This window comes from Zasmidium cellare (assembly GCF_010093935.1).
Source record: "Zasmidium cellare ATCC 36951 unplaced genomic scaffold M409scaffold_22, whole genome shotgun sequence".
In the NCBI taxonomy this organism is placed as follows: Eukaryota; Fungi; Ascomycota; class Dothideomycetes; order Mycosphaerellales; family Mycosphaerellaceae; genus Zasmidium; species Zasmidium cellare.
The window spans coordinates 215,478-237,564 of NW_022986966.1; the positions used below are offsets into that span (position 1 = coordinate 215,478).

At 52.4% G+C, this 22,087-nt stretch overlaps 12 protein-coding genes across 12 annotated transcripts; 8 read left to right on the forward strand and 4 right to left on the reverse strand.

Annotated features, from left to right (window-relative positions):
• Positions 1-178: 178 nt before the first annotated feature.
• Positions 179-1,759, forward strand: M409DRAFT_24220 (uncharacterized protein; the record flags this gene model as incomplete). Its single annotated transcript, XM_033807136.1, has 1 exon — positions 179-1,759. The coding sequence occupies one exon, from the start codon at positions 179-181 to the stop codon at positions 1,757-1,759; it is 1,581 nt and encodes a 526-aa protein (XP_033666259.1).
• Positions 1,760-2,190: 431 nt separating this feature from the next.
• On the forward strand, positions 2,191-2,934 carry M409DRAFT_24221 (uncharacterized protein; the record flags this gene model as incomplete). The annotated part of the gene is made up of 1 exon (XM_033807137.1): positions 2,191-2,934. The coding sequence occupies one exon, from the start codon at positions 2,191-2,193 to the stop codon at positions 2,932-2,934; it is 744 nt and encodes a 247-aa protein (XP_033666260.1).
• Positions 2,935-3,384: 450 nt separating this feature from the next.
• On the forward strand, positions 3,385-4,396 carry M409DRAFT_67227 (uncharacterized protein; the record flags this gene model as incomplete). Its single annotated transcript, XM_033817314.1, has 3 exons — positions 3,385-4,034; positions 4,090-4,217; positions 4,275-4,396. The coding sequence occupies 3 exons, from the start codon at positions 3,385-3,387 to the stop codon at positions 4,394-4,396; spliced, it is 900 nt and encodes a 299-aa protein (XP_033666261.1).
• Positions 4,397-4,646: 250 nt separating this feature from the next.
• M409DRAFT_36910 (uncharacterized protein) lies at positions 4,647-6,929 on the reverse strand (the record flags this gene model as incomplete). The annotated part of the gene is made up of 11 exons (XM_033810637.1): positions 4,647-4,845; positions 4,911-5,045; positions 5,174-5,208; positions 5,259-5,318; positions 5,372-5,472; positions 5,530-5,618; positions 5,673-5,767; positions 5,865-6,055; positions 6,114-6,318; positions 6,386-6,585; positions 6,644-6,929. 11 exons carry the CDS (start codon positions 6,927-6,929, stop codon positions 4,647-4,649), a joined length of 1,596 nt encoding a protein of 531 aa, XP_033666262.1.
• A 761-nt stretch (positions 6,930-7,690) lies between these two features.
• M409DRAFT_36908 (uncharacterized protein) lies at positions 7,691-9,151 on the forward strand (the record flags this gene model as incomplete). Its single annotated transcript, XM_033810636.1, has 1 exon — positions 7,691-9,151. One exon carries the CDS (start codon positions 7,691-7,693, stop codon positions 9,149-9,151), a length of 1,461 nt encoding a protein of 486 aa, XP_033666263.1.
• A 120-nt stretch (positions 9,152-9,271) lies between these two features.
• M409DRAFT_24225 (uncharacterized protein) lies at positions 9,272-12,076 on the reverse strand (the record flags this gene model as incomplete). Its single annotated transcript, XM_033807138.1, has 13 exons — positions 9,272-9,382; positions 9,436-9,517; positions 9,575-9,909; positions 9,958-10,213; positions 10,261-10,313; positions 10,369-10,473; positions 10,525-10,717; positions 10,769-10,785; positions 10,840-10,947; positions 11,356-11,571; positions 11,618-11,732; positions 11,787-11,832; positions 11,884-12,076. The coding sequence occupies 13 exons, from the start codon at positions 12,074-12,076 to the stop codon at positions 9,272-9,274; spliced, it is 1,830 nt and encodes a 609-aa protein (XP_033666264.1).
• Positions 12,077-12,940: 864 nt separating this feature from the next.
• Positions 12,941-14,450, forward strand: M409DRAFT_24226 (uncharacterized protein; the record flags this gene model as incomplete). Its single annotated transcript, XM_033807139.1, has 6 exons — positions 12,941-13,474; positions 13,616-13,787; positions 13,880-13,987; positions 14,043-14,142; positions 14,197-14,279; positions 14,341-14,450. 6 exons carry the CDS (start codon positions 12,941-12,943, stop codon positions 14,448-14,450), a joined length of 1,107 nt encoding a protein of 368 aa, XP_033666265.1.
• Positions 14,451-14,537: 87 nt separating this feature from the next.
• Positions 14,538-15,029, reverse strand: M409DRAFT_24227 (uncharacterized protein; the record flags this gene model as incomplete). Its single annotated transcript, XM_033807140.1, has 1 exon — positions 14,538-15,029. The coding sequence occupies one exon, from the start codon at positions 15,027-15,029 to the stop codon at positions 14,538-14,540; it is 492 nt and encodes a 163-aa protein (XP_033666266.1).
• A 724-nt stretch (positions 15,030-15,753) lies between these two features.
• M409DRAFT_24228 (uncharacterized protein) lies at positions 15,754-17,174 on the forward strand (the record flags this gene model as incomplete). The annotated part of the gene is made up of 6 exons (XM_033807141.1): positions 15,754-15,813; positions 15,869-15,918; positions 15,969-15,994; positions 16,057-16,307; positions 16,454-16,801; positions 16,857-17,174. 6 exons carry the CDS (start codon positions 15,754-15,756, stop codon positions 17,172-17,174), a joined length of 1,053 nt encoding a protein of 350 aa, XP_033666267.1.
• A 512-nt stretch (positions 17,175-17,686) lies between these two features.
• On the forward strand, positions 17,687-19,473 carry M409DRAFT_24229 (uncharacterized protein; the record flags this gene model as incomplete). Its single annotated transcript, XM_033807142.1, has 2 exons — positions 17,687-18,424; positions 18,481-19,473. 2 exons carry the CDS (start codon positions 17,687-17,689, stop codon positions 19,471-19,473), a joined length of 1,731 nt encoding a protein of 576 aa, XP_033666268.1.
• Positions 19,474-19,569: 96 nt separating this feature from the next.
• Positions 19,570-19,942, reverse strand: M409DRAFT_24230 (uncharacterized protein; the record flags this gene model as incomplete). The annotated part of the gene is made up of 2 exons (XM_033807143.1): positions 19,570-19,742; positions 19,795-19,942. The coding sequence occupies 2 exons, from the start codon at positions 19,940-19,942 to the stop codon at positions 19,570-19,572; spliced, it is 321 nt and encodes a 106-aa protein (XP_033666269.1).
• Positions 19,943-20,702: 760 nt separating this feature from the next.
• Positions 20,703-21,755, forward strand: M409DRAFT_67231 (uncharacterized protein; the record flags this gene model as incomplete). Its single annotated transcript, XM_033817315.1, has 1 exon — positions 20,703-21,755. One exon carries the CDS (start codon positions 20,703-20,705, stop codon positions 21,753-21,755), a length of 1,053 nt encoding a protein of 350 aa, XP_033666270.1.
• Positions 21,756-22,087: the final 332 nt, after the last annotated feature.

Consider the following 22,087-nt stretch of genomic DNA (forward strand, 5'->3'; position numbering starts at 1 on the left):
TTCGCACTAGCCACTGTTTCAGCCGTAACGCCACTTTCGCGCGTCGCGGCTTGTCGCGTCACTCGTCGGCTTCACGTGAAGACAACTTTAAGACAGCTCCAGCACAAACAGCTTCATCATCCATCACCACTTTCACCACATCCACAACCATCTCCGTCCGTTGACACTCGAACCCACGATGCCGCGCACCTCCGATTCCGTCACTGTCGAGGACGACGACGAGCTCACTCAAGAGATCGAGGCGCAAGTCAACGAATGGTCCAGCAACAGCAACGAATGCTTCACGGTCCAGCTTGTCCGCGGTGATGGCGCCGTCACAGCTTCGTTCAAGCCAGAGTACACATACTCCATGTTTGGCGACGAAGAGGCCATCTTCGGCTATCAAGACCTTTCCATCGACTTGACCTTCCGAGCACATGATTTGGAGCCTGAGTTGAAGTTCAGCTATGGCAAGATCTTTGAGGCGCAAGGAGAGGTCCGGCCTACCGACATAATAGAGGCGCTGAGAGACTTTCTTCCCCAGTCTGCCTTCAAGAGCAAGAAATCGGAGGACGACGCAGCAGATTTCCAGCCACCTGGAGAGAAGATCCACACCTACAAACGAGAAGGGAAGACATACGAGACGTGGTGCGCAAGTCTATCAGACGAGCGGGCAAAGAAGCTGGTACAGAACGTGCAGATACTCATTCCGATGTTCATCGACGGTGGATCGCTACTGGAACTGGAACAAAGCTGGACTGCAGCCAGATGGAAGGTCTTCTTAGTCTACGAAGTCGATCAAAACCCCTCCGACAAGGTATCGCCCTACAGCTTCGTCGGCTATGGCACATCATATCGCAGCTTCACCTTCCCCGATCGGCTCAAAACTGTCCAGTTCGACGACTTCTCGCCAAGCTCGCAACCACTCGAATTCTTCATGCCACCGCCGGACGGTAAAACCAACGAACTCGCAAATCCTCCCGATTTCGACTCGCCGCTCGATCTGCCGAGCCGTGAGCGCCTGTCGCAGTTCTTGGTGCTACCACCATTCCATGGTGCTGGTCACGGACAAGAGCTGTACAACACCATGTACAAGCACTTGACTGCCCCACCTAACGTGCGCGAGTTCACTGTGGAAGATCCCAACGAGAGATTCGACGACCTCCGTGACTTCTGCGATCTTCTCTACCTGCGACAAAACGTACCAGAGTTTGCCGCACTGCGCATCAACACGGACATTCCTGAAGACAAGATGAGGATGGATGTGAACATTCCTACAGAGTTGATCGTACCGGCTGAAGTGCGAAAGCAGGTGATGCGAGATACGAAGATTATGCAACGTCAATTCGATCGGTTGGTCGAGATGCATACTCTGTCGTTCATCGACAATCGCTCACGCAGCAGATTGACGAAGAAGGAAAAGTCAACCAATGCCCACGACAAGGCATACTTTTTCTGGAGACTCTACGTCAAGCAGCGCCTGTACATCTTCAATGCCGATCAACTGAAGCAAGTCGAGCATACGGAGCGAGTTGAGAAGCTTGAAAGCGCGCTTGATAGCGTACTTGAAGCGTACTCTGAGATGATCGACAAGGTTAAGGCCAAGGAGAAGAGCGACGTTGAAATGGGGGATGTCAATACCTCGGCTGATGCGAGTGCACCCAAGAGGAAGCGACCCGTCATCGACGACGAAGAGGACGACGACGACGAGGAAGCGGCTGGAGCAGAAAACGAAGAGACCGGCCCAAACACAAATGGTCATAAGAAGGTTAAGGTTTAGCGTACCAAGCGGTTGGAACGCCACGTGCATCCTGCGAGATCTTGGGGTTACCGTATCGGTTGCAAGATGAGCATTCACGGCACTCCGTCGGCGGAAAAATGGCTTTCTGTGTTCTGATTTCAGCATGGCGCTGGGGAAATTGTGTCTGGGGTCGCCGCCTACCGTACAGGGCTTGGCCGAGGCGAGGGCCGGAGTTAGGAAGCTAAGAGTGATGATGTCTTCTGTGATTCAGGTGGATCGACTACCGAGCTCGAGATGCCGTCTGGCTTACGATGGTCAGTAACAGTACCAATGGATCGCAATCTAATATGCTTTCAAAGGTCGCCTCCGTCAGGTAAGGCAGCCAAAGATCTGCGCCTGGATTTCACAAATCCCGAACCACTTCTGCAACTCTTCGATGCCCTCTTTTGTACGTGAATAGCTCCGCGAACATGGACTTCGAAAAGACAGATGGAAAGCCTACCGCGACGACGATGTACAGCACTCGTGCAAGTGCTCTCCCTGAAGAGCCCGACTTTGCCCAGTTCGACGACTCACCTCCTTCGACGCCCTCCGCAAAGTCTTCCGCATCACGAGACTCCAGTATGCCATCCAGAATATCTCCACCCAAATCCCGACCACGCGCTGCGAACAAAAGCCTCCGCGATCTCAATGGCTCGTGGGTTATGTCCAAGTCTCTGTCCACTGGAATTCCACCCGCTCTCGAAATTCAAGGCTTCTCATCAGACGTTCGCAAAGAGATCATTGCATCTCCACTCCGTCTTCAAATCACTCAATCGCACTATCCCTCTCAGATCTTCGTCAAGCAACACACCTCCTCTTCAATCCCGGCCTTCACACAACGCTGGTATCCACCTCAACGACTTGGCACCTGGAGCGATTGGTGGGAGAGCGCGACGGAAGGAACGAGGAGTAAATGTCGCTGGATCCAAGGTACTGATTTCGAACACAAGGAGGGTGTCGGGTATTTGACAGATGGGCTGGCAAGATCAGCAGAGTTCTTTGAGGTTGAGGTGGAGTGTAAAAGCCAGGGGTGGTTAAAGAGAGAGGTTTGGTTGGTGGAGGGTGGGAAGCGGTTTGTGAGGAGGGTTGTTACATTGGGGGTGGAGAAGGGAAGCGAGGAGCGGAATGGCCGCAGGGCGGAGACGAGGTTGGTTTATGAGTTTGAGAGGTAAGAGAGGGAACAGTGAGTTCTGGGATACTTTTCTTGTACACTTACTTCGACTTTCAAAGAATGAATTACACAATACAGGCACGAATGTGACGGATCAAGCCGTGAACATCCTCCACCAGTTCCAGTATCACCTGTACATCGGCTGGTCGATGTTTCAGTTGAAAAGGTTTCGGAATCCTCGTCGTCTGCATTCTCTCGGAGCCTTTTCGCTACCTGCAGCTGCATCATGACAAAGCCGACCTGGAGCATCTTCACTGCCGTCTTCAAGGACATGCTTGTTGAACAAGCTTATTGATGAAAAGACAGAAAGACGGCACTGGCGCGGTACGCTCAGGTAATCATAGCACATGTGGTTTAGCACAATGCAGTGCCTCTACCAGCATATAAGTTGGAAGTTCTCGCAGCTTGGCCAGAAACTGCTCAGACCCTCCCCGACCTCCAATCGACTATCATGGCTCCAACAACCGACTTCAGCGGCAAAGTCCTATTCCAAGCCTCACCAGGAAAGTACGATGCAAGCAAGCTCGCCGGCAAGAGCGTGATCATCACCGGAGCAACGACAGGTCTCGGCGAGGCCTTCATGCGCGCGTATGTCAAACACGGCGCCTTCGTGACCTTCGCCGCGAGATCTGCCGAGAAGGGCAACGCCTTGGTCTCCGAACTGGGCTTCGACAAAGTCCAGTTCGTCCCCTGCGACGTCTTGAAGTGGGCGGATCAGCTGCATCTGTTCAAGACCGCGCTGGAGAAATCGCCTTCCAAGACCATCGATATCGTCATCGCCAATGCCGGCAAGGCGGGACATGATGTCCTCATCGACGACAAGCTCACGGAGAGTGGCGACCCTGCTGAGCCCAGCCTGGCTATATTGAATGTGGACTTGATCGGTGCGACGTACACGGCGAAGCTGGCGCTGCACTACCTGGCCAAACAACCCCAGGGTAGGGACCGCTGCCTGATTTTGACGTCGAGCATTGCGGGATATTTGGACAAGCCGGGGTCGCCGCAGTACAATGCTGCTAAGTTTGGGGTTAGGGGCCTGTTTAGGTCTTTGAGGACGACCATGCCGAAGGACAATATGCGTGTTAACCTTTTGGCTCCTTGGTGTGACGCTCATCTCGCACGACGATAGTCTAGTAGCTGACGTCTGGTCTTTCAGGTTCATTCCCGCCGCGATCAACCCACCCGAGTTCTACCAACATTTCAAAGACGTTGGCGTCGACCTCGCCGATATCCGAGACGCCGCCACGGCGGTCATGCAATTGTCTTCTGACACAAATCTGAACGGTAGGTCGACAGAATTGGGTCCTAACAATCGAGACTCCGACTGATGTGCGTGTGTAGGTCGGGCAGTCTGTGTCATTCCCAAGGCGTGGGGAGGGGCGGGCTACATGGATATACAACAGGACGATCATCCGCCCGAGGATCCGATGAGTCGCTGGCAGGACTTGATCTGGAAGATATAGCCTTGAGAGGAACATGGTGGTGACCACTACTGGCCTGTAGGGACGCAAGTCTAGACCAAATGGCACATCGTTCGTCGTAAAGCTCGAGAGCATACATAGCAAGAGTATTCACGCACAGCGAGATCTGACAGGTTCCGGAACCTCTATTCACGGCTCGAAAGCTTGCTCACTCGATGAACGACACTACCGCCTTCTCCTTGTCCCTTTAACCGCGTTAGCTACAGCTGCAACGCGCCGGTTCATTTCGAGCTCACCTTACATCATCACCATCTTCCCCATCCAGAACGACGCTCGTCTTCGGACGGCTCTTGCGTCGATAGGCATTGAACCAAGACCCTTGGAACAGCTCGTCCAGCTCTTCGACTGAAATGCCCGCTGTCTCTGGCACGAACAGAAAGACATAGAGGATCGTCACGGCACACCAAGCGGCGAAGAAGATGAATGCTCCCCTGTGAAGATCGCAAGATCAGCCACCACATCCCTTCCAGTACAGAGGCCTTGAGACTGTACGTACCAGTTGTCTGTTGCTTCAAGTAGGGATGGAGTTGCGTAGCTCATGGCGTAGTGGAGGAGCCAGTGGAAGACTTGGGTTACACTGGAGCCGAACGATCGGAGATGGTTTGGCCAGATTTCTCCGCCGAACAGGTACCTGCAGAGGTCAGCCAGGTCGCGCATTAGAAGATACATATGCCCAAGGGCGATTGTCTTACGGGAGCACAAGAAGACCTGTTCGAACTCAAGTTAGTTGAGATCTCACGAGGTTAGATCTGGTCTAACATACCAACAGCGTATCCGAATGCATGGATGAAGATCTAGGAACAATTTGAGCAAGACATTGGCCTGACATAAACAGCGGACTCACCATTGCAATAGCGCCTTCGGATGCTCCGTGAGAGACGCTTTGGGACTGCTGAACTTTGATCTAGAAATGATGAGCGTGTAAAGCTCAAGTTTACATCTCGAGTTTGTGCTTACAAAAACGCCAATATAGATGTCTGTAATCATCTGTGTAGTAGCTCCGATGAAGAGGGACTTCCGTCTGCCCAAAGCATCAATCAAGAAGAAGCTCGAAATGACTGAGACGCTATTAGCAATCATGATCAAGACTTGCCCCTAACGACCGCTGTACGTACGCGCGAAACAAAGCTTTGCCACTCCATACATGCCACTAATGAAGATGTGGCGAGCAGTGCCTCCGGTGTCGCCAATGATGGCCAAGATTCTTACCCGCAGTTGTCAATACCGTGTTTTGAGAACGACATCGTGGGCAACTTACGGAACTAGATAAGATGTGATTGAGTTCGCTCCGGTGATTGCTTGCAGGATGTAGAAGACGAAGACCTGTTGGAAACGTCGGAGGTTGGCGGGCACCTGTTGCTCAGGTGTCAGTAGACCGTCGAGTGGCACAAATGGGTGTGGTAGCGGTAGATAGGAGCGATAGTGTGTGTCTGCTTGTAATTCGGCTTACAGTGAATGCATCTTTGACGATGAACCACAATCCAGGTGTGCGGCTGTTAGCAGGCTGGAATTGCGTCTGTTTCCTGACCGATTCTTTGATCTCTTCGATCTCAAATTGTACACGAGGGTGATCAGCTGGCAAGCTTCGAAGTTGGACCAAAGCATTGACAGCCTGATCTGGTCTGTCCGTTAGGAAGAGCCCTATCAAGTTGTCTTCGATCAGCGAATTGCAGGAGCGACTTGATGAGGGGAGACTCACATCGAGGGGATTCGCAAGCCCAAAAGCTAGCGATGATCCAGACAAACAGACAGATGCAGGGAGCGAACCAGACGATCTGATATTGAAGCCTAATTGGTGCAACGTGGAGGTACACGCCGAGGACACAGAAATTCGAGCACACCAAAGCCACCCCCATGGCGACGGCGTACCAGGACACGAGTAGACCTCTGATCTCTGCTGGAGCCTGGCGTGCGAGCGATGAGTTAGTATTACCCCTGTTGGTCAAAGCCACAAAGACTTTTTGGACTCACGATCTCAGCCAGCGACATGTTTGCAGTCGAGCAGAGCGCGCCCATGCCCATTCCGGAGATGATCCTAGCGGCGTACAAGCCTGAGGTTCCTCTTGGAGCGCCAACAGCAGTCATCTGACCGACAATCCACACGAGCATGTAGAGTCGAAGGGACCAAAGCCGACCGATTCTGTCATTAATGAAGAAGCACAGGAAAGCGCCTTCGCGATGTTAGCCACCTCTTCATCGAAGGTCTGTACTGGCAGACACCAAACTCACCCACTGCAGCACCGATATAGAAGAAAGAGATGAAGTTCTTGATAGCACTGGCATTGGTACCAGAGCTGATCCCAAAGTGATGTTGGAAGGAAGTCAGATTTGCAATCGTGCTAGAAGAGCCTTGGTCCCATGTCTGGGGAATCGCTCCCGTGGCGTAGAAGAGCGCCGTGAAGGTCAAGTGGCGGTTGAGGAATAACTGTCGTGGTGACGACCGGATGTTTCTTCCATACTGTGCGAGGGCGGACTCGGTGAATGTCTTGTTGATCTTCGCTTGCAGAGAATGCATCTCGCTTCTTGATTCGATCCGAGCTGCGCGACTGATGCAAGGCTGACAATGGCTGAGGTCGTCAAGGGCGTGATAACGACATTTCGCTGAGATGGCCCATACTTTAATACCACAGTGAGTTCAACTATCCCCGCGTGCCGGCCACGTTGTCGAAGAAGCTGAGAAAAGTATCAGTCTCCTCACATCAGCTCTTGGGTGCCGCGAGCGAAAGGTTGTCTTATCAGAAGGAGAAATGATCAGCACGGACTTCCGTGTCTTCTCGGCTGTCCCGAAGCCTCGCGACGTTGTCCTAAGTCGGTAATGTAGTCGATGTCTTTGGATCCTATTCCGCAGCGGTGTTGTGTAGTCCGTGAACCATCCGAGAACGATTGCTTTCCAGCTTTGGTGTATAGTATGGCTGCCGACATCATCCCTGCCCCTATGTCGTTCGGGCTTCCGAGACGTAGCAAAAGTCTCGCGCCTCGACCAAGATGTCAATAGCAAATGCCAGCCGTTTCAGATTCGGAGGACGAACGATATATAGTTGAAGCCATCAATTTCTTAATCCATCTCTAGACGAATCCCATACTCAATTGACGCTCAGAATCAGCATAACATAGACCTCGACTCCGTCAGCCATGGACACTTTGCACGCAGAAAGCAAGCCGTACACCAACGACCATGTGGGAACTTTCCACAAACTCGAAAGCAACCATAATGGGAATCATGTCCAGAACGGCTCCAGTAACGACTCATTCTCTGCCGGCCGGCTCGCAAAGCCGATGAGTGCACTCGTGCAAAAGCACAAGGAGCAGCCACAGCTGGACTGGGAGGTGAAGAATCTGGCCTCCGTCCTTCGAGTCGACGAAGCCCATGCAGTGATGCTCGCAGAGCAGGGTCTGATCACAGAATCCCAAGCAGGCGCCATCCTCGGCGTCATCGACCAGTTGAAGGCCGCGGGTCCATCGAAGTTCGCTTCCAAGCCCGGATACGGCAGCATCGTGCTGCAAATAGAAAGAGTCTTGGCCACACATATAGGCGAAGATACCGCCGGCCGGCTTTCCATAGCACGCAGTCGACTCGACCAGGGTGCTACAGTACGCCGCGTAGCAGATCGTGACAGCGCGCTCGAGGTTGCACACCGCCTTACCGAATTGCTGGCCACGTTAGCAGATGTTGCTGAGCGACACAAGGACGTCCCAACAATTAGCTACACGCACTTGCAGCAAGCACAACCGGCCAACTTCGGCCATTACTTGCTGGCTTTCGAAGATCGACTTGAAGACGCTTTCGACCAGCTCACGCAGGTGTACGACCGAATCGATCGCTGCCCTTTGGGTGCAGTTGGACTCTCCGGAACGAACCTGCCCACGAATCGGCATCGCACGGCGTCTCTGCTGGGCTTCTCACAGATCCTGGACAACTCGAGGAGAGGCAGAGATGCGTACTACCAGATTGAGATGGCATGCACGCTCGCCATGATCATGACCATCCTCAACGATCTCTGCACCGATCTGCACGTCTTCAGCTCCACGGAGTTTGGTGTGGTCGAGATAGACGACTGCCACTGCGGTACCAGCAGCATCTTTCCCCAGAAGAAGAACCCATTCGCGTTGGAAATTGTCAAGAAAGTGGCCCAAGACGCCGCCGGTTGGGTTGCCACTGCGTTGGCCACGTTTCGCAACGAGGGGACGGGAGACACTGCGAACCGAAGTCTTGGGATCCTTGGTGATGCGTGCAACAAGACCTCGGCAATGCTGCAATTGACCTCTGAGATCTTGAATCTGATGGTGGTGAATCGAAGTCGTTGCGAGGCGTTGCTGAAGAACACCTGGGTTACGACTAATTTCCTCGCCAACACGCTTTTGCTCAACCATGGGGTGAGTTATCGCACAGCTCACGGCGTTGTAGCGCGGTTGGTGAAAAACAGCCTGGAAAACAGAATATCTAGAGCCGATGTCACGATCGAAATGCTGCAGGCGGCCGCAGAGCAGATGGGAGTGACTGGCCTCGGGATGAGCGAACAGGAATTGAGGGCAGCACTGGATCCTGCCGAGTACATCCAGCAAAGCTCGAGTTTTGGCAGCGTTGGTCCAGAACAGGTCAAGCGGTTGTTGACGAGTAGTAGGCAGAAGGTTGTAGCCAATTGTCTTTGGGTGGAGTCGAAGGAAAGACACCTGGAAAGTGCAGATGCGGAGCTAAGGGAAGTCACTGAGAAGCTCAGGGTACATAAACGGGTCTGATATTGCCAGTCTTTCATATGGTCCAGCGTACGACGGCTTGTATGGCATTCGATAGACACTGTAGTGTTGGACAATCAGCCCGCCTGAGAATCACGCCGGCTGAGCGTGTCTTAATAAGGGTCATGACCAGTGAGGAAGTGTTTCCACGAGATGCTCGAAAGATGCAGGCAGATCGTAAGAATTGAGAGCAGCCAGGAAATCTGCGTTCCACATGTTGTCGTCCAAGAGTATCTAACAAGCATTAGTCTTCCGACTTGGATTGACATCACGTTGAATCTACTCACCGAATCATCAGTGCCGGTAGTCTGAGGAAGAGCATTGAGAGCCCCGTTCGGCATCTGATCATCGTGGATGGAGTACAGGATTCTGTGGTGAACTATCAGTTGCTGGTGTAATATGACGACCGTGGTTGCTGCAACATACTCTGATGTCTCGGAAGGGTCACTGCTCACGACTTTCTGTAGTATGTTGCGGAGTTCGTCAATTGGCAAGCCTCCGTCCGATTGGTCATTCCTGCTGAGGAACAAGTCACAGAGCTTGTCAAAAAGCTGCAAGAACGGTGCCGCCGGAGCCAAGCTGCGCGTGTATACAGACAAAGCAGAGGAACATGCGCTGATGGCTTTGAGTGTTCGCCTCAGGGGCAAGACCGTCGGTTGCACTGCCAAACATTGTAACAATGTTATGCCACAGTGGAAGCTCGTATGAACCTGAATCGGCGAGGCTTGATGGTTGAAGCAAATGCTAAGCGTTTTTGCATTCTCGTAGCAGTCAGCAGAAGACGCAGTGGAGAAAGACATTTGGCTCACCTCGCACGCATCGGCAGATAGGGCTGCGAAATGATGCAAGAGATTTGGATCAATCGAGGGACGACTGAGCACAGGTCGCATTAGGTTGATCATTGCTCGGAGATATGCTGCTTGAACTTGCTCGTTTGGCAATGTCAGAGTGCCTGAAGATTCTTCTGTTGGTGGCGCTTGCTCTTTCCAAGTATCAAGCTCTGCCAAAAGGTCGACAACAACATCGAAAGACGGTGCGACGGCGTGGGGCCCGTGGAACTGTGTTCTAGGTACATTAGCTCGTCTAGACACAGAGGGTAATGCTCCACTTACAGAATCTTTGATCTTAGTCGGTACATGTGCAAATTATGCAAACACGAGCTCATCTATGCCTTGGGTCAGAAACATTCTTCCCACGCAAATACCAAGATCAAGGCTTACCGAAGTAGTCTCCGGGCCCCAGTATCGCCTACATTCAACCTGCTGGGCCTGAAGCTCACGGATCTTGCTGATGTCAGTACATTCAATGTCGATGTCAATCGGTATCTACAAAACACATAAGCAAAGCAAGCCGCAAGTGCCTTCCGAATGACCCACATTGACATCGATATCCTGGTCGTGAATGCTGAAAGGCCGATTTGATACGATCGAGACAAGTCGATCAAACGCATAGGCGCACCAGAATGTCCTCTTCTGAAGCTCGGCTTCAAGGGGATCAGAGTCGTCTGCGTTCTTCTGGCGGTGATATCCAAGTTCAATGCAGAGTCGAGTTGCTGCTCCAACAATATGCCTGAATGGTCAGATTAAGACGTAGCCCCGCAGTTTGGAGAGGTCAACTCACCATACTGACGGCCCACCCTGCCCGAGATGGTCAATTAGCGGAACCAAGCGTTGGCAGGATTCACTACTCACATATGCACGGAAGCAATATTGAACCAGGATCAACAAAGCTTGAACAGATGTCAAATCTTGGGGCGCAAGGGCAGCGTGGAGATGCCTGAGGGCACGAGCGTAGTAAGCCTAACGAAGGTCAGCACACCGTTGTGTCAGGAGGAGCCTCTGTCTCTCGCCTTTGGGGGATGCTCGGGGTTCCGAGTGAATCGAGCACCGATGGCGAAGGTCATCCACACAAAGTATGCACCTGCGGCCTGCGTCAGCCGAAAAGAGACAACGAAGCCTCGAAAGCATTTCAGACTGACCTATTTCTGACCCTGGCGTCTCATCCGGCAAGACAGAACAAAGATGCTCCCGTGCCTCGTGCCAGGAGCGAACTTGATTCCAGTCTACAATCTACATATAAATCAAGTGGTTAGTGCAAATACAGCTTCGTCCCTGGTGTGACCCACACAGTAGCGTGGCTGTGTATGCCGGTATACCTGTGATGAGAAGTAAGCTCGTTTCGCGGGTGCAATTGAAATGAAGACGTACCGCTTCGAATAACTGATTCGCTACGGCTTGTGAAGGAAGATCTGGCAAGGCGCCAGTCTCTGATTCTGCCACAACCCGCCCCTTTTCCAGTAGATTGAATATCGTGATGTCGGTCGCAGCAGATGATGCTTTGGTGGTCCTTCGGCGCGCTGCCACATTATCCAACACTCGGCGACCCTCCTTGGTAGGTCGTTGGTAAGAATGGCTGGGGTTAGGCTAGGCTTCATTAGTTCAATGTGTGTCGAGGACAGATCCAACAGACCGAAATTTGATGGCCGATGTGACTGTTCCCACGTCGCAAGTCAGCAACTTCGTTCCTTGCAACATGTAAGTCTCCCTCCAATGTGTTTATTCGATCTTCAAGCACGGCAATGTAACTAAAGCACTCCGTTAACAATGTCCAAGCACAGTGCAGCCAGGGTAAGCTTCACGCTGAGCCTCGTGGAACACCATCTGGAGCAATATCAAAGACACATTCTTCATGGAACCATCAGCGATCGCCTCATCCGCAACAATAGGAAGATATACCTGCGTCCGCCTTTCTACACGCCGCACATGAACCCTGCGCTTGCGTGGCATCGAAGTGGCACTTCAACTTCTTGGCCTTGCAGCGATGGCAGGCGTTGGTGCTCCTACGGGCGACCTCAACTCTTCTCCGCTTCTGGGCCCGATTCGGCTGGCTTGCACCGCCCGTGTCTTCGGATGAAGCAGGATTGTCCATGTCAGGGATTGTCTCCTCGCGGTGTAGCAGTCAGAAGGAGTCACGACGATGTGGAGACGACGGTCTCGAGATTTACACTTGGAGGAAACCTCGGATGTTCCGTGAGGGGTGGTCTTGTTGACCGGAAGTCCGAAGGGTTTGCGAAACCTTATCAAGGCGTGTTAGGATCCTCTCCATATCTCCACGGCCCACGGGGCTTGGACGGCAGATGTGTTCGTCTCTGTCTTCACAACATGCGGTGGATTGCATTTGTTTCCTCAAATGCTGATTGATGGTTCAACAGCAAGTATCATTTTTCGGTAGCATATCGAGACTTGCATGACACGATTCTTGAACGAGCCACCGCTCGTACCCAGTTCTGGGCGGTCACATTACGCGAACCACGCGAAGCGAGGCTGGATTAGCGACTTCTACGCATGTGACAACTTGGATGTAAGTGAATTTTGTTGTTACTGCCCTTCTGTTATCCCCTTTTCTTTGCTGACGATTGAACGGGAACGCTAGCAAGGCTCGGGCCGCTGGACGTCGGCCTACCTGCCCCGGATCTTGTAGGATCTCAACTCCTCCTTTACCACCGAGCTGTCCTTGCTCTTGTACCATAACCTGCATTCATCACGCCTTCGCGTAAGATGCGGCGAACTGTGTGTGCCACCAATGTTCTGTCAAGTTGGCATCAATCACGGCCAAGACGCGAAGACATAATACAAGTGTACTCCACCATAAGTGGTCAGATCAACCCGATAAGTAATCTCACAAATTTGTTGAGGAACTGTCTATTGACGGTCGACCTGTCTTCTATACTTCCTATCTATCAATCTTTGTGTGAAAGTTGAAACACCTATACCAATTGACTATTTATCAAGCATGGCACACCTCGAAGCTTACAAACATATCTCACCGGACTCTGGCTATCCCGTTACCCTCCATCCAGCATTCAACTCCAAGATCGCCAACCATGTGCCGCCAGAGCAAATCCGACAGCATTTGGAAGTCGACAAGGACCGGGCATCGTTCGCAGATCCCAACAAGGAAGCTCTGCTCAAAGTCGCCAGGAAGATCGATCTCGCAGAATCAATTGGCTCAGTCCTCGAGAACGTCCAGCTGTCTCAGCTAGATTCTAAGCAGCTCGACGAACTCGCTCTCCTGGTCACTGAGCGAGGTGTCGTCTTCTTCCGAGATCAAGACCTGACGACCGAGAAGCAGGTTGAGCTCTTCCAGCATTTTGGCATTCTCGACAGACATCCGGCACAGAAAGACCAGAAGCATGTGGTCATCAAAGGAAGCACTCAAGACCATCGGCAGATCGCTAATTACACGCCGTGGCCTTCTGGGGACTTCCACGCAGATACGTCGTTTGAGATCAATCCACCTTCGTATTCAATGCTACGAATGGAAGAGGTTAGTATGTTCATCTCTATAGTGATAGTGAAGAAGAGGAAGACAGAGCTTAGACCTCTAGCTTGGGGGCCGAAATGCCTGCATCGATTCTTCTACTGCTCAGACAGCGTCTGAAAGAGTACTGATGTCAACTTCGAACAGCACCCACCAGTTGGCGGCGACACGGCGTGGCTGTCCCAGTATGGCCTTTACGACGCTCTCAGCGATGCCATGAAGAAGCATGTGGATGGTCTACATGCTGTACATACCTCACGATTGCAGTACGACACGATCTTAGACCTCTGGGGTGCTGGTCCAAATCGACCGCCAATTGGTATGTTGGCAGTTGACGCTTCTGCGCTTTGCTATCAATGGCCTATTAGCAACATCCAAGATGCGAGCTGACTGGTCGACTGCGTTCCAAAGACACACATCATCCTGCCGTACGAACCCATCCTGTCTCTGCACTGAAAGCTCTGAACGTAAATTTGGGATTCGTCACCGGGTTCGCGGAATTGAAGAAGAAAGAATCAGGTAAGTGCGATGGTAGGCTTCGCTGTGGGAGATTGGTTCTAATTTCGGGCTCTAGACTATCTGCTGCAATTCTTTGAACATCATCTTCATTCTGCAGACGATCACGCCGTACGTTGGAAATGGGAAGTTGGCAGTGTAGCAATGTGGGACAACAGGTGAGGCATCGGTCTTGATCAATTCGCAAGCAGATGCTAATGGCTGTCCGTCAGATGTACCGTCCATCGAGTAATTCCGGGCTTCTACACAGCAGGTTCCCGCAAAGGCATTAGAACGACTGTGTTTGGGGAAAAGCGTAAGTCGTGAAACATGAGTGAGCTACGTATAGCGAGGTACATGACTGAATCTTCGAGCAGCATATTTCGATCCAAACAGTGAGAGTCGGGAAGAGCGTCTCAACAGAGAACTTGCGGCATCGAAGACGAAGGTCAATGGAAATCATGCAACATCGGAGATCCCCGCGTGAGCAAGAATGGATTGTGTGATGGTCCAACACGAACGAGGCTTTTACTTCAGACATTGAGCCGGTACTCAAGCCAGAACTCCAGTCCATCTACTCCACCTTCCCAACGACACTCGGATCGCCACCTTCCCACGTTATCTCCACCCACCACTCCATCACCCTCCAAACCTCATCACTATCCTCCACAACATCAAACACATACCTCGCACCCGTCATCCGCCCCTCAACCCTCGTCTTCAGCGCCTCCCCCTTATTATGATGCTGATTCTGGCCCATCGCCCACACCCTCGCCTCCTTCCTCCCGGCCTCATAACTAATGCGGACATTGCTGATCTGGTGATCCGTCTCGTGATATTTGACGCCGTTGAAGAACTTCGTCGAGATTTCGTCGCGCCCGGAGAGGTCCAGTTGGCGGAAGGGGAAGTGCAGTTTGGGGGTGCCTTGGGTGCTGAAGGCGGATTTGAAGAGCGCGCGGTCGTGTAGGTCGAGGCCCCAGGTTATGCGGTTGATGGCGTCGAGGATGCCTTCTTTGGGGGTCAGGTTGGGGAGGGTATGGGGTTGAGTCCATGGGTCCGCGGCCATTTTGAGGGATGGTGGTGGAGATAGGAAAGTTAAGAGGTGCAGGTATTTGACATGATGCTGAAGGAGTTGAGTCTTATAAGGTGCTACACGCCCACACAGCATCGCACGTACGGAGCCGAGAGCGGAGTCTCGTCGTCAGTGATGGGCCGTACTTTCAATCCAAACCACCACATTACCATCGGGTGCTGTATATGGACGGAGTCATAGAAAGTGATACATATACAAGCTATGAGCTTGCCCTAAAAAATTCTATACCGGGCGCAGAATAGGGACACAGCGGAAAGCGGCGGACTTCTAGTGCTAGAGGGCTAGCTCTACTAAGTTTCGATCAAGGACCAATCTTCGCACGAATTGGGCTTGTTCCATCCTTTGTTTTGCAGTTGTCAGAGTAAAAGGTCTTTGGAACAGGCTAGACGGTGCTGTACGGATCACGGATAGACAGCGAAGCCCGAAAACCCGCGGTACATGCTCTAGATTTTGGAATATCTTACTGGATCTAGTTTCCCGGATTTAGTTTGCTTTCTCATCGACAAGGCTGGGATAATTGAGACTACATATCACTCGTGAGATAGCAACTTACTATCGGTTCTTCGTGTTATAAGGTCCAAGCATCGAGACTCGTCGAGTCAGCGACCGATTTTTACTCGTCTAGTAAATCTTGCCCGCAATTGCAACATCGCCTTTCGTTCCTAGTCTACGAGAACAGAACTGAATTTTCGCCAAGATGTTGTTAGACGCTGAGACTTTGAGGAAGACGACTGAGATTCATCCAGAAGTCCTAGAAGTATCGAGTCCCTTGCTCTTGTCCCTGAATCACTCTGCTGACTTCCACGCCCCAGTTCGCGAAGGCTAACCCGAGTCCGCCGATGGATTGGGGTGATTTGAAAGGGTGAGCAAAAGCAAGCGTCAGAAGACTTTCTCGCAGCTGACCGTCGACAGTTTCCGGGAGAGAATGGATAGCTTTGGTAAAATCTTGAAAACCTTTCCCTTTGCAACAGACGTAGCTAACAGCCTTCCCTCCGCATAGTGCTCAGCGAAGAAGGACGTGCAATGCTGGAACCGCCCGAAGCCGGGATCATAGAAGAAACAAGAACCATCCCTATGAGAGACGGTTTCCAGAGTACCATTAAGATCCACCGGCCGAGACATCCTCCTTCTGCTGGCAGTCCGCTTATTGTCTTCTTCTTCGGTGGTGGATTTATTACTGGAAGTGTAGACCAAGGTACGCCGTTTGCTCGTGCTTGGACTAGGCTGTTCGGTGCGACAGTTGTCTGTCCTGTAAGTTGATCGTTGGAGAAAGGGTGCCGCCAGTCTTGCAGCTTACCATCGAGTCTTCCTCGAGAAACGTTTGTAGAGGAGTCGCATCGAGACAGCTCTCTCATCCGCCCCAACGATTCCGCGACGCTAACTCCTGATTCTTACAGGCATATTGTCTAGCACCAGAACACAAATTCCCCACAAGCCAATACGACGCATGGGACTCAGTTGCATGGCTCGACTCGCACGCCACTGAACTCGGAGCGGACCCCAAACTCGGCTTCATCGTCAGCGGCATTTCTGCCGGTGGAACCTGCGCCTCTGCAGTTGCGACACACGCCATTGAGCACCAGCTCACGAATCCCATTACTGGGCAGTTTCTCAACGTTCCGTCCCTGATGAATAAGGAGGGTTGTCCGGAGAAGTATCAACCTTATTTTTTGGCGAACGAGCAAAACAAGGAAGATCCGATTTCGCCCACGGATGCGTTGCGGATAATTGCTGGGTATACAGGGGTAGTTTCGAAGTCATACATTCATTTACAACCCCGTACTGACTATCCTTCTACAGGAAGATCCAGCCTCCCCCTGGCGGTTCCCAGTATACACCAAAGCCCCACTGGCACAACAGCCTCCAGCGTACATCCAAGTCGACGGCCGGGACCCACTGCGTGACGACGGCCTGATCTGGGAGGAGATGTTGAAGGAAGCTGGTGTTCCGACGAAGATTGACCTGTATCCTGGATGTCCGCACGCACATGCGGCTTTCATGCCGGGTATGGATGTGAGCAATAAAGCCGTGGCCGACCAGATGGTTGGTGTGGGGTGGTTGCTGGGCAGGACGGTGACGGCAGAGCAGGGGTTGGCTGCGATGAGGTCTTTGGCTTGATTGATCATTTGGCTTGGACGAGGTGGTTGTGGTGAACCTAGAAAGTCTGCAGAGTTTCCTCAGGATGATATGCAGAGCTCCAGTCTGCTCACATTTTGAGCAACGACCTTGAAGGCTTCGTGAACAGAAACAGGATAGCACGTGTCTGCAGTCTTCGCATGACTTATTACAAAACGTTGAAGGTGCTTACCATGCAGACCTCAAGCTTAACTTAGTTTACGCGTAAGAAGTGATTCCACATAACCCTAGGAGAGCATCGGGGAAAGTCCGACGACGATCTTTGAACTAAATAGGCAATCGACGCAAGGCTGCGTCCTCGAATAGACGTCACCCGTTCCTCGAAAGGATCCTTCCTTCTTTTTGGATTCAAGCTTGTTTGGATGGCCATTAATCCATCTTGAGTAAAGGTTACGATTTGCATAGGGTTCTTCGTTCACGTTTTTGTACGAGTACGACCACCCGGAACAGACGGAAAACACTCCCCTCGACACTTTCAGCTTTGTTTCTCCAGTATGGCTTTCCTACAGTTCACGGAAGGTGCTAGTCAGCCACCGACTGCCTCAAGCATCCCCAAACAGCTACTACCCAATATCGTGGATGGACTGGCAAGCATCAAGCCACATGGCGACTTTGCATTCATTCCGAAATCCTACACTTCATACTCCGAGGGGTATCGAAGGGTGGCGTATCGCGATCTAGCAAGTGCTGTGAACCTTGCAGCCTGGTTACTCACTGAAAAGCTGGGCCAGAATGCAGAGCGCCAGGTGCTGGCGCATGTCGGGGCCAACGACATTGGATATCCTATCTACACTTTGGCGTGTGTTAAGGCTGGGCATACCCTTGTCTCGCTGTCTCCTCGCAATACCAAAGAAGACCATGCCGCTTTGCTGGAGATCACACGCTTCAAGTACGTCCTGACACCAGCGCCACCGTATTCGCCTACAGTCCATACCATCCTCGAAGGTGCATCCCAGAAACCCGAAATCATACACGTCCCAACGACGTTCGAGCTTTTGGAAAGACAATCCTCGCATTTCCCCTATCCCAAAACATTCGCATCCGCCAAGGACGAGCCCCTCGTGATGGTGCACACTTCAGGCACGACCGGCACGCCGAAGCTCATTACCTGGACGCATGCCTATGCAGCCGCCTACAGTGCGTGGGCACAAGAACCACCTCCCCCGGGCTGTGAGAACACCGTCAACTTTTTACGGAAAAGCCGATGCTTCACACCCTTTCCATTCTTTCACGTAAGTCCAACCGCCCCGAAGCTACGTACAAAAGCTGCATTCTGACGACAAAACAGGCCGGTGCAATGTTCATAACCCTCATGGACTCGCTCGTCAACCAGAAAACAAACGTCATACCTCTCGCAGGCGTCCCCCCAACGGCTCAAGGAATCGTCGAAGCGCTCAAGTTGGTCGATATTGATGTCCTGAACCTACCGGCCCCGTTTGCGGAGCAGATCTCCAAGAGCGACGAGATGCTGAATTCGGTGACCAAGAGCATCAGCATGGTCACCTACGGCGGCGGCGACGTCAGCGAAGCCTGCGTCAACGCCTGGATCTCCCGCGGCGTCAACATCGCTGGCTTCAATGGGTCGACCGAGACGTCTCCGTATCCCCTGATCCGACCCCTGGAGGGCTGGAAGCCGGCGGATGTGAAGTACATCCAACTTCATCCGGTGGTGAATATGAAGTTCCGGCCGACTGCTATTACGGACATGTTTGGAGCGACTCTGGTTAGGAATAGCGATGAGCGCACGATACAGCCGGTGTTTCATCTCTTTCCTGAACTTATGGAATACCGCACGAAAGATCTCTTCAGCCCGCATCCGACTGATCCAGGCCTTTGGCTGTATCGAGGCCGGGCGGACGATATGATCAATGCCGCTTCGGGACTGATGAGCAACCCCATCAAATCCGAGCAGCATATCTCTCGACGGCCTGACGTCGCAGCTGCACTGATGGTCGGGTCCGGCCGATACCAGATGTTATTACTAGTGGAGCCCGCAGACGATACCGTATCGCGAGAGGAGTTTGTCGAGCGGATCTGGCCTGCCGTAGGAGAGGCGAACGAGATGTATCCCGAAGATTGTCGCATTGCGCGGAGTCATGTTCTGGTGACTGATCCTGAGGTTCCATTAAGAAGGGCCGGGAAGGGAACAGTGCAGCGGGCGCCTTCTTTGGACCTGTACAAGGAGAGGATTGATCGATTCTACGAGGAGGCGGGAGATGGAAAGGTTGGGGGAAATGGCAGTGTAGAACCGTACAAGGTGCATTTAGCTATGAAGCAGTAGGTAGTGCACCCTAACTGTTGCCACCAGATCATCCTGTTCAAATACCGATCAGCCATCTCGTCCACATCGCCGGAGCAAGAAATGCCACCCCAAAGCTCATCCACGATGGTGAGGCTGCTGCTGCCGGCGATGCGCGCTAAGCTTCTGCTGAATCTCCTGCATCTGCCCATGCTTCCGATTCATCAAGTCATTCAGGTCCGCCAACTTCTCCCGGGCCTCATTGAGGCGATTCCGCCACGCCGTGAGTTCATGGCGATGCCGGTGGCGTGCTACTCACTACGTCAGCTCTGAAGAAAGTGAGGTTTTTAATGTGAGACAGACCGTTGAGGTTATTCGGGTCGATGTTTTGGTTCTGCAGGGATTGGATGTTCCCGATGCATGTTTGTTTCCTTGAGGCCCAGTTTCCTTGTTCGGCTTTATGGCGCGCCATTTGGCGGTTTAGTTCGTTGAAGCGCTCTTGAAGGGTCATTGTTGCTGGTGGTGTGCGTGGTGTGGGGACGGGAGGAGATTCGGATCAATTTGGCGAGATGAAGACTTATCTCAAGAGTTGATCTGAGTTGTCTCTGGCTCTTGAGCTGGAGAGCCATTATATATATCCTGTTAAATCTGCGAACAGCTACCCCTCCTTGCAAGGCAGCGAGGTGGTACTGCAACAAGGCTGGATAAATATAGAAGAGCAGACATTGGGCAATGGAGATGATTGTGGCTTGTAAATGCAATGCCTAGAACGTTAACGTGTAGATACCGTCCAAGTCTATGGCAGAATGCCTAGGCTATCGTGCGAATGTCTCGGTCGCAATCTTCTCGTGGACAGGCTGTGGAATCATCGTCGCCAACGAAAACCTGTTGATCGCGTGAACGGCTGGAGTGGTCTATGTCTCAATCGGTCGTAAGTTTTGGCGCTTTTTGGTGACTCAGTACACACAGCATTTTGATGTAGTTTCTGATTCACTGAATAATAAGAGTGTTGATGTTGTTAACGAGAGGATGCAGAGGAAGAAGGTCAAGTGAAGGTGTTGTCGCACCCGCAGGGGCACGACCCCCACATCTCCGCGTTGATTGGCCGCTTTCACGCGCCTGCCTCGCGTCTAAAGAAAGTCGATGTGAATGACCTCTGCACATGACTGTCTGAGCCAGCAGCAGCAGCAGACGAGGACGACACCCATAAAGCGGTGCCTTCCCACCGCACCGTTTCGTGTCGTCTGTGAATGCCACCGCCATCTGCAGCCATGTCCAAGTTCACCATCGCCGTTGTTGCTGGAGCCTCTGCGGCCGTTGGCGCTGCCACCACTGCCGCTCTGTACGGCATCGGAAGCAAGAAAGAGTCGTCGGCGTCAACCATCGCTACGACGACGACGACAGTCTCGAATCCGGGCGCGACACGGACGACGCCTCCGCCGCCTGCCCCTGTACCGCTGCCTCGTAACGCAGTCCCCCTCCAACCGCCGGTTGACCCCGCTGGAGTCTTCCAATATGGCTTTCCAGGACCAGTCTCCGATATACGAAACGCATGTTCGCTCACATCATCCTTCAACCGAACCACAAGAAACCCACACTGGGTAGCCGAACACATCACACCCGCAAGCCTGCTCATGACCGGAGGAGACAGAAGACATTCATACTTCGCGGAAGACGAGAGCATACCCGAGAAGTTCAGAGCGAAGCTGAAGGACTACTTCCGATCAGGCTATGATCGCGGACATCAAGTCCCAGCAGCGGATGCGAAGTGGAGTCAGGAAGCGATGGACTCTACGTTTGCCTTGTCCAACATGTGTCCGCAGGTTGGCGATGGATTCAATCGAGACTACTGGGCACATTTCGAGGACTTTTGTCGGCGGTTGACGTCTTTCTATCCGTCTGTACGGATCGTCACTGGGCCGCTCTATTTGCCAAAGCGTGACCCCGTTGACGGCAAATGGCGTGTCTCGTACGAAGTCGTCGGCCACCCACCCAATGTTGCAGTGCCAACGCACTTCTACAAGGTGGTCTTTGCAGAGGATGGCAAGACTGGTGGGAAGGTCAGTTTGGGAGCATTCGTTCTGCCCAACGACCGCATTCCGAACGATAAGCCACTTCAAGACTTCGAAGTTCCCGTCGAAGCAGTTGAGAGAGCGTCTGGGCTGGAGTTTGCCAGCCTGCTCCCTCCAGCACGGAGAAAGAAATTGTGCCAGGAAGTCAGCTGCAGCATCATCGTGAAGGAGTACGCCGAGCGCCAGAGAACACCTCTCACTCCTCCACCCGCGAAGGGTATCGCCGCGCAAGCGAGTCCTATTCAGAAATGATCTCCCACGATGTTTTGAAGCGTTCTAGCATCAGCCGTATTTGCTGCATTTGGGCGGAGCATGGATTCTATGATACAGGTGGCCTTTCTATCCCTGCGCGTAGCCTCTTCGTAGGCACTGATATAGTGTACAAGATGAGAGCTTTCATCTCCACGAATCTCATCCACATCTTCCTCTGCCGTAATGATACCGTAGCCTCTTACGACTCAACAATCCCTCCATATCCAGAACGCCTTGCAATGCAATGCTCTTCCCCCCACACCTCATCGTACACAAGCTCTTTCCAAAAACCTCCCCCTCTCATGCGCAAGTCCATCACCATACACTACTCC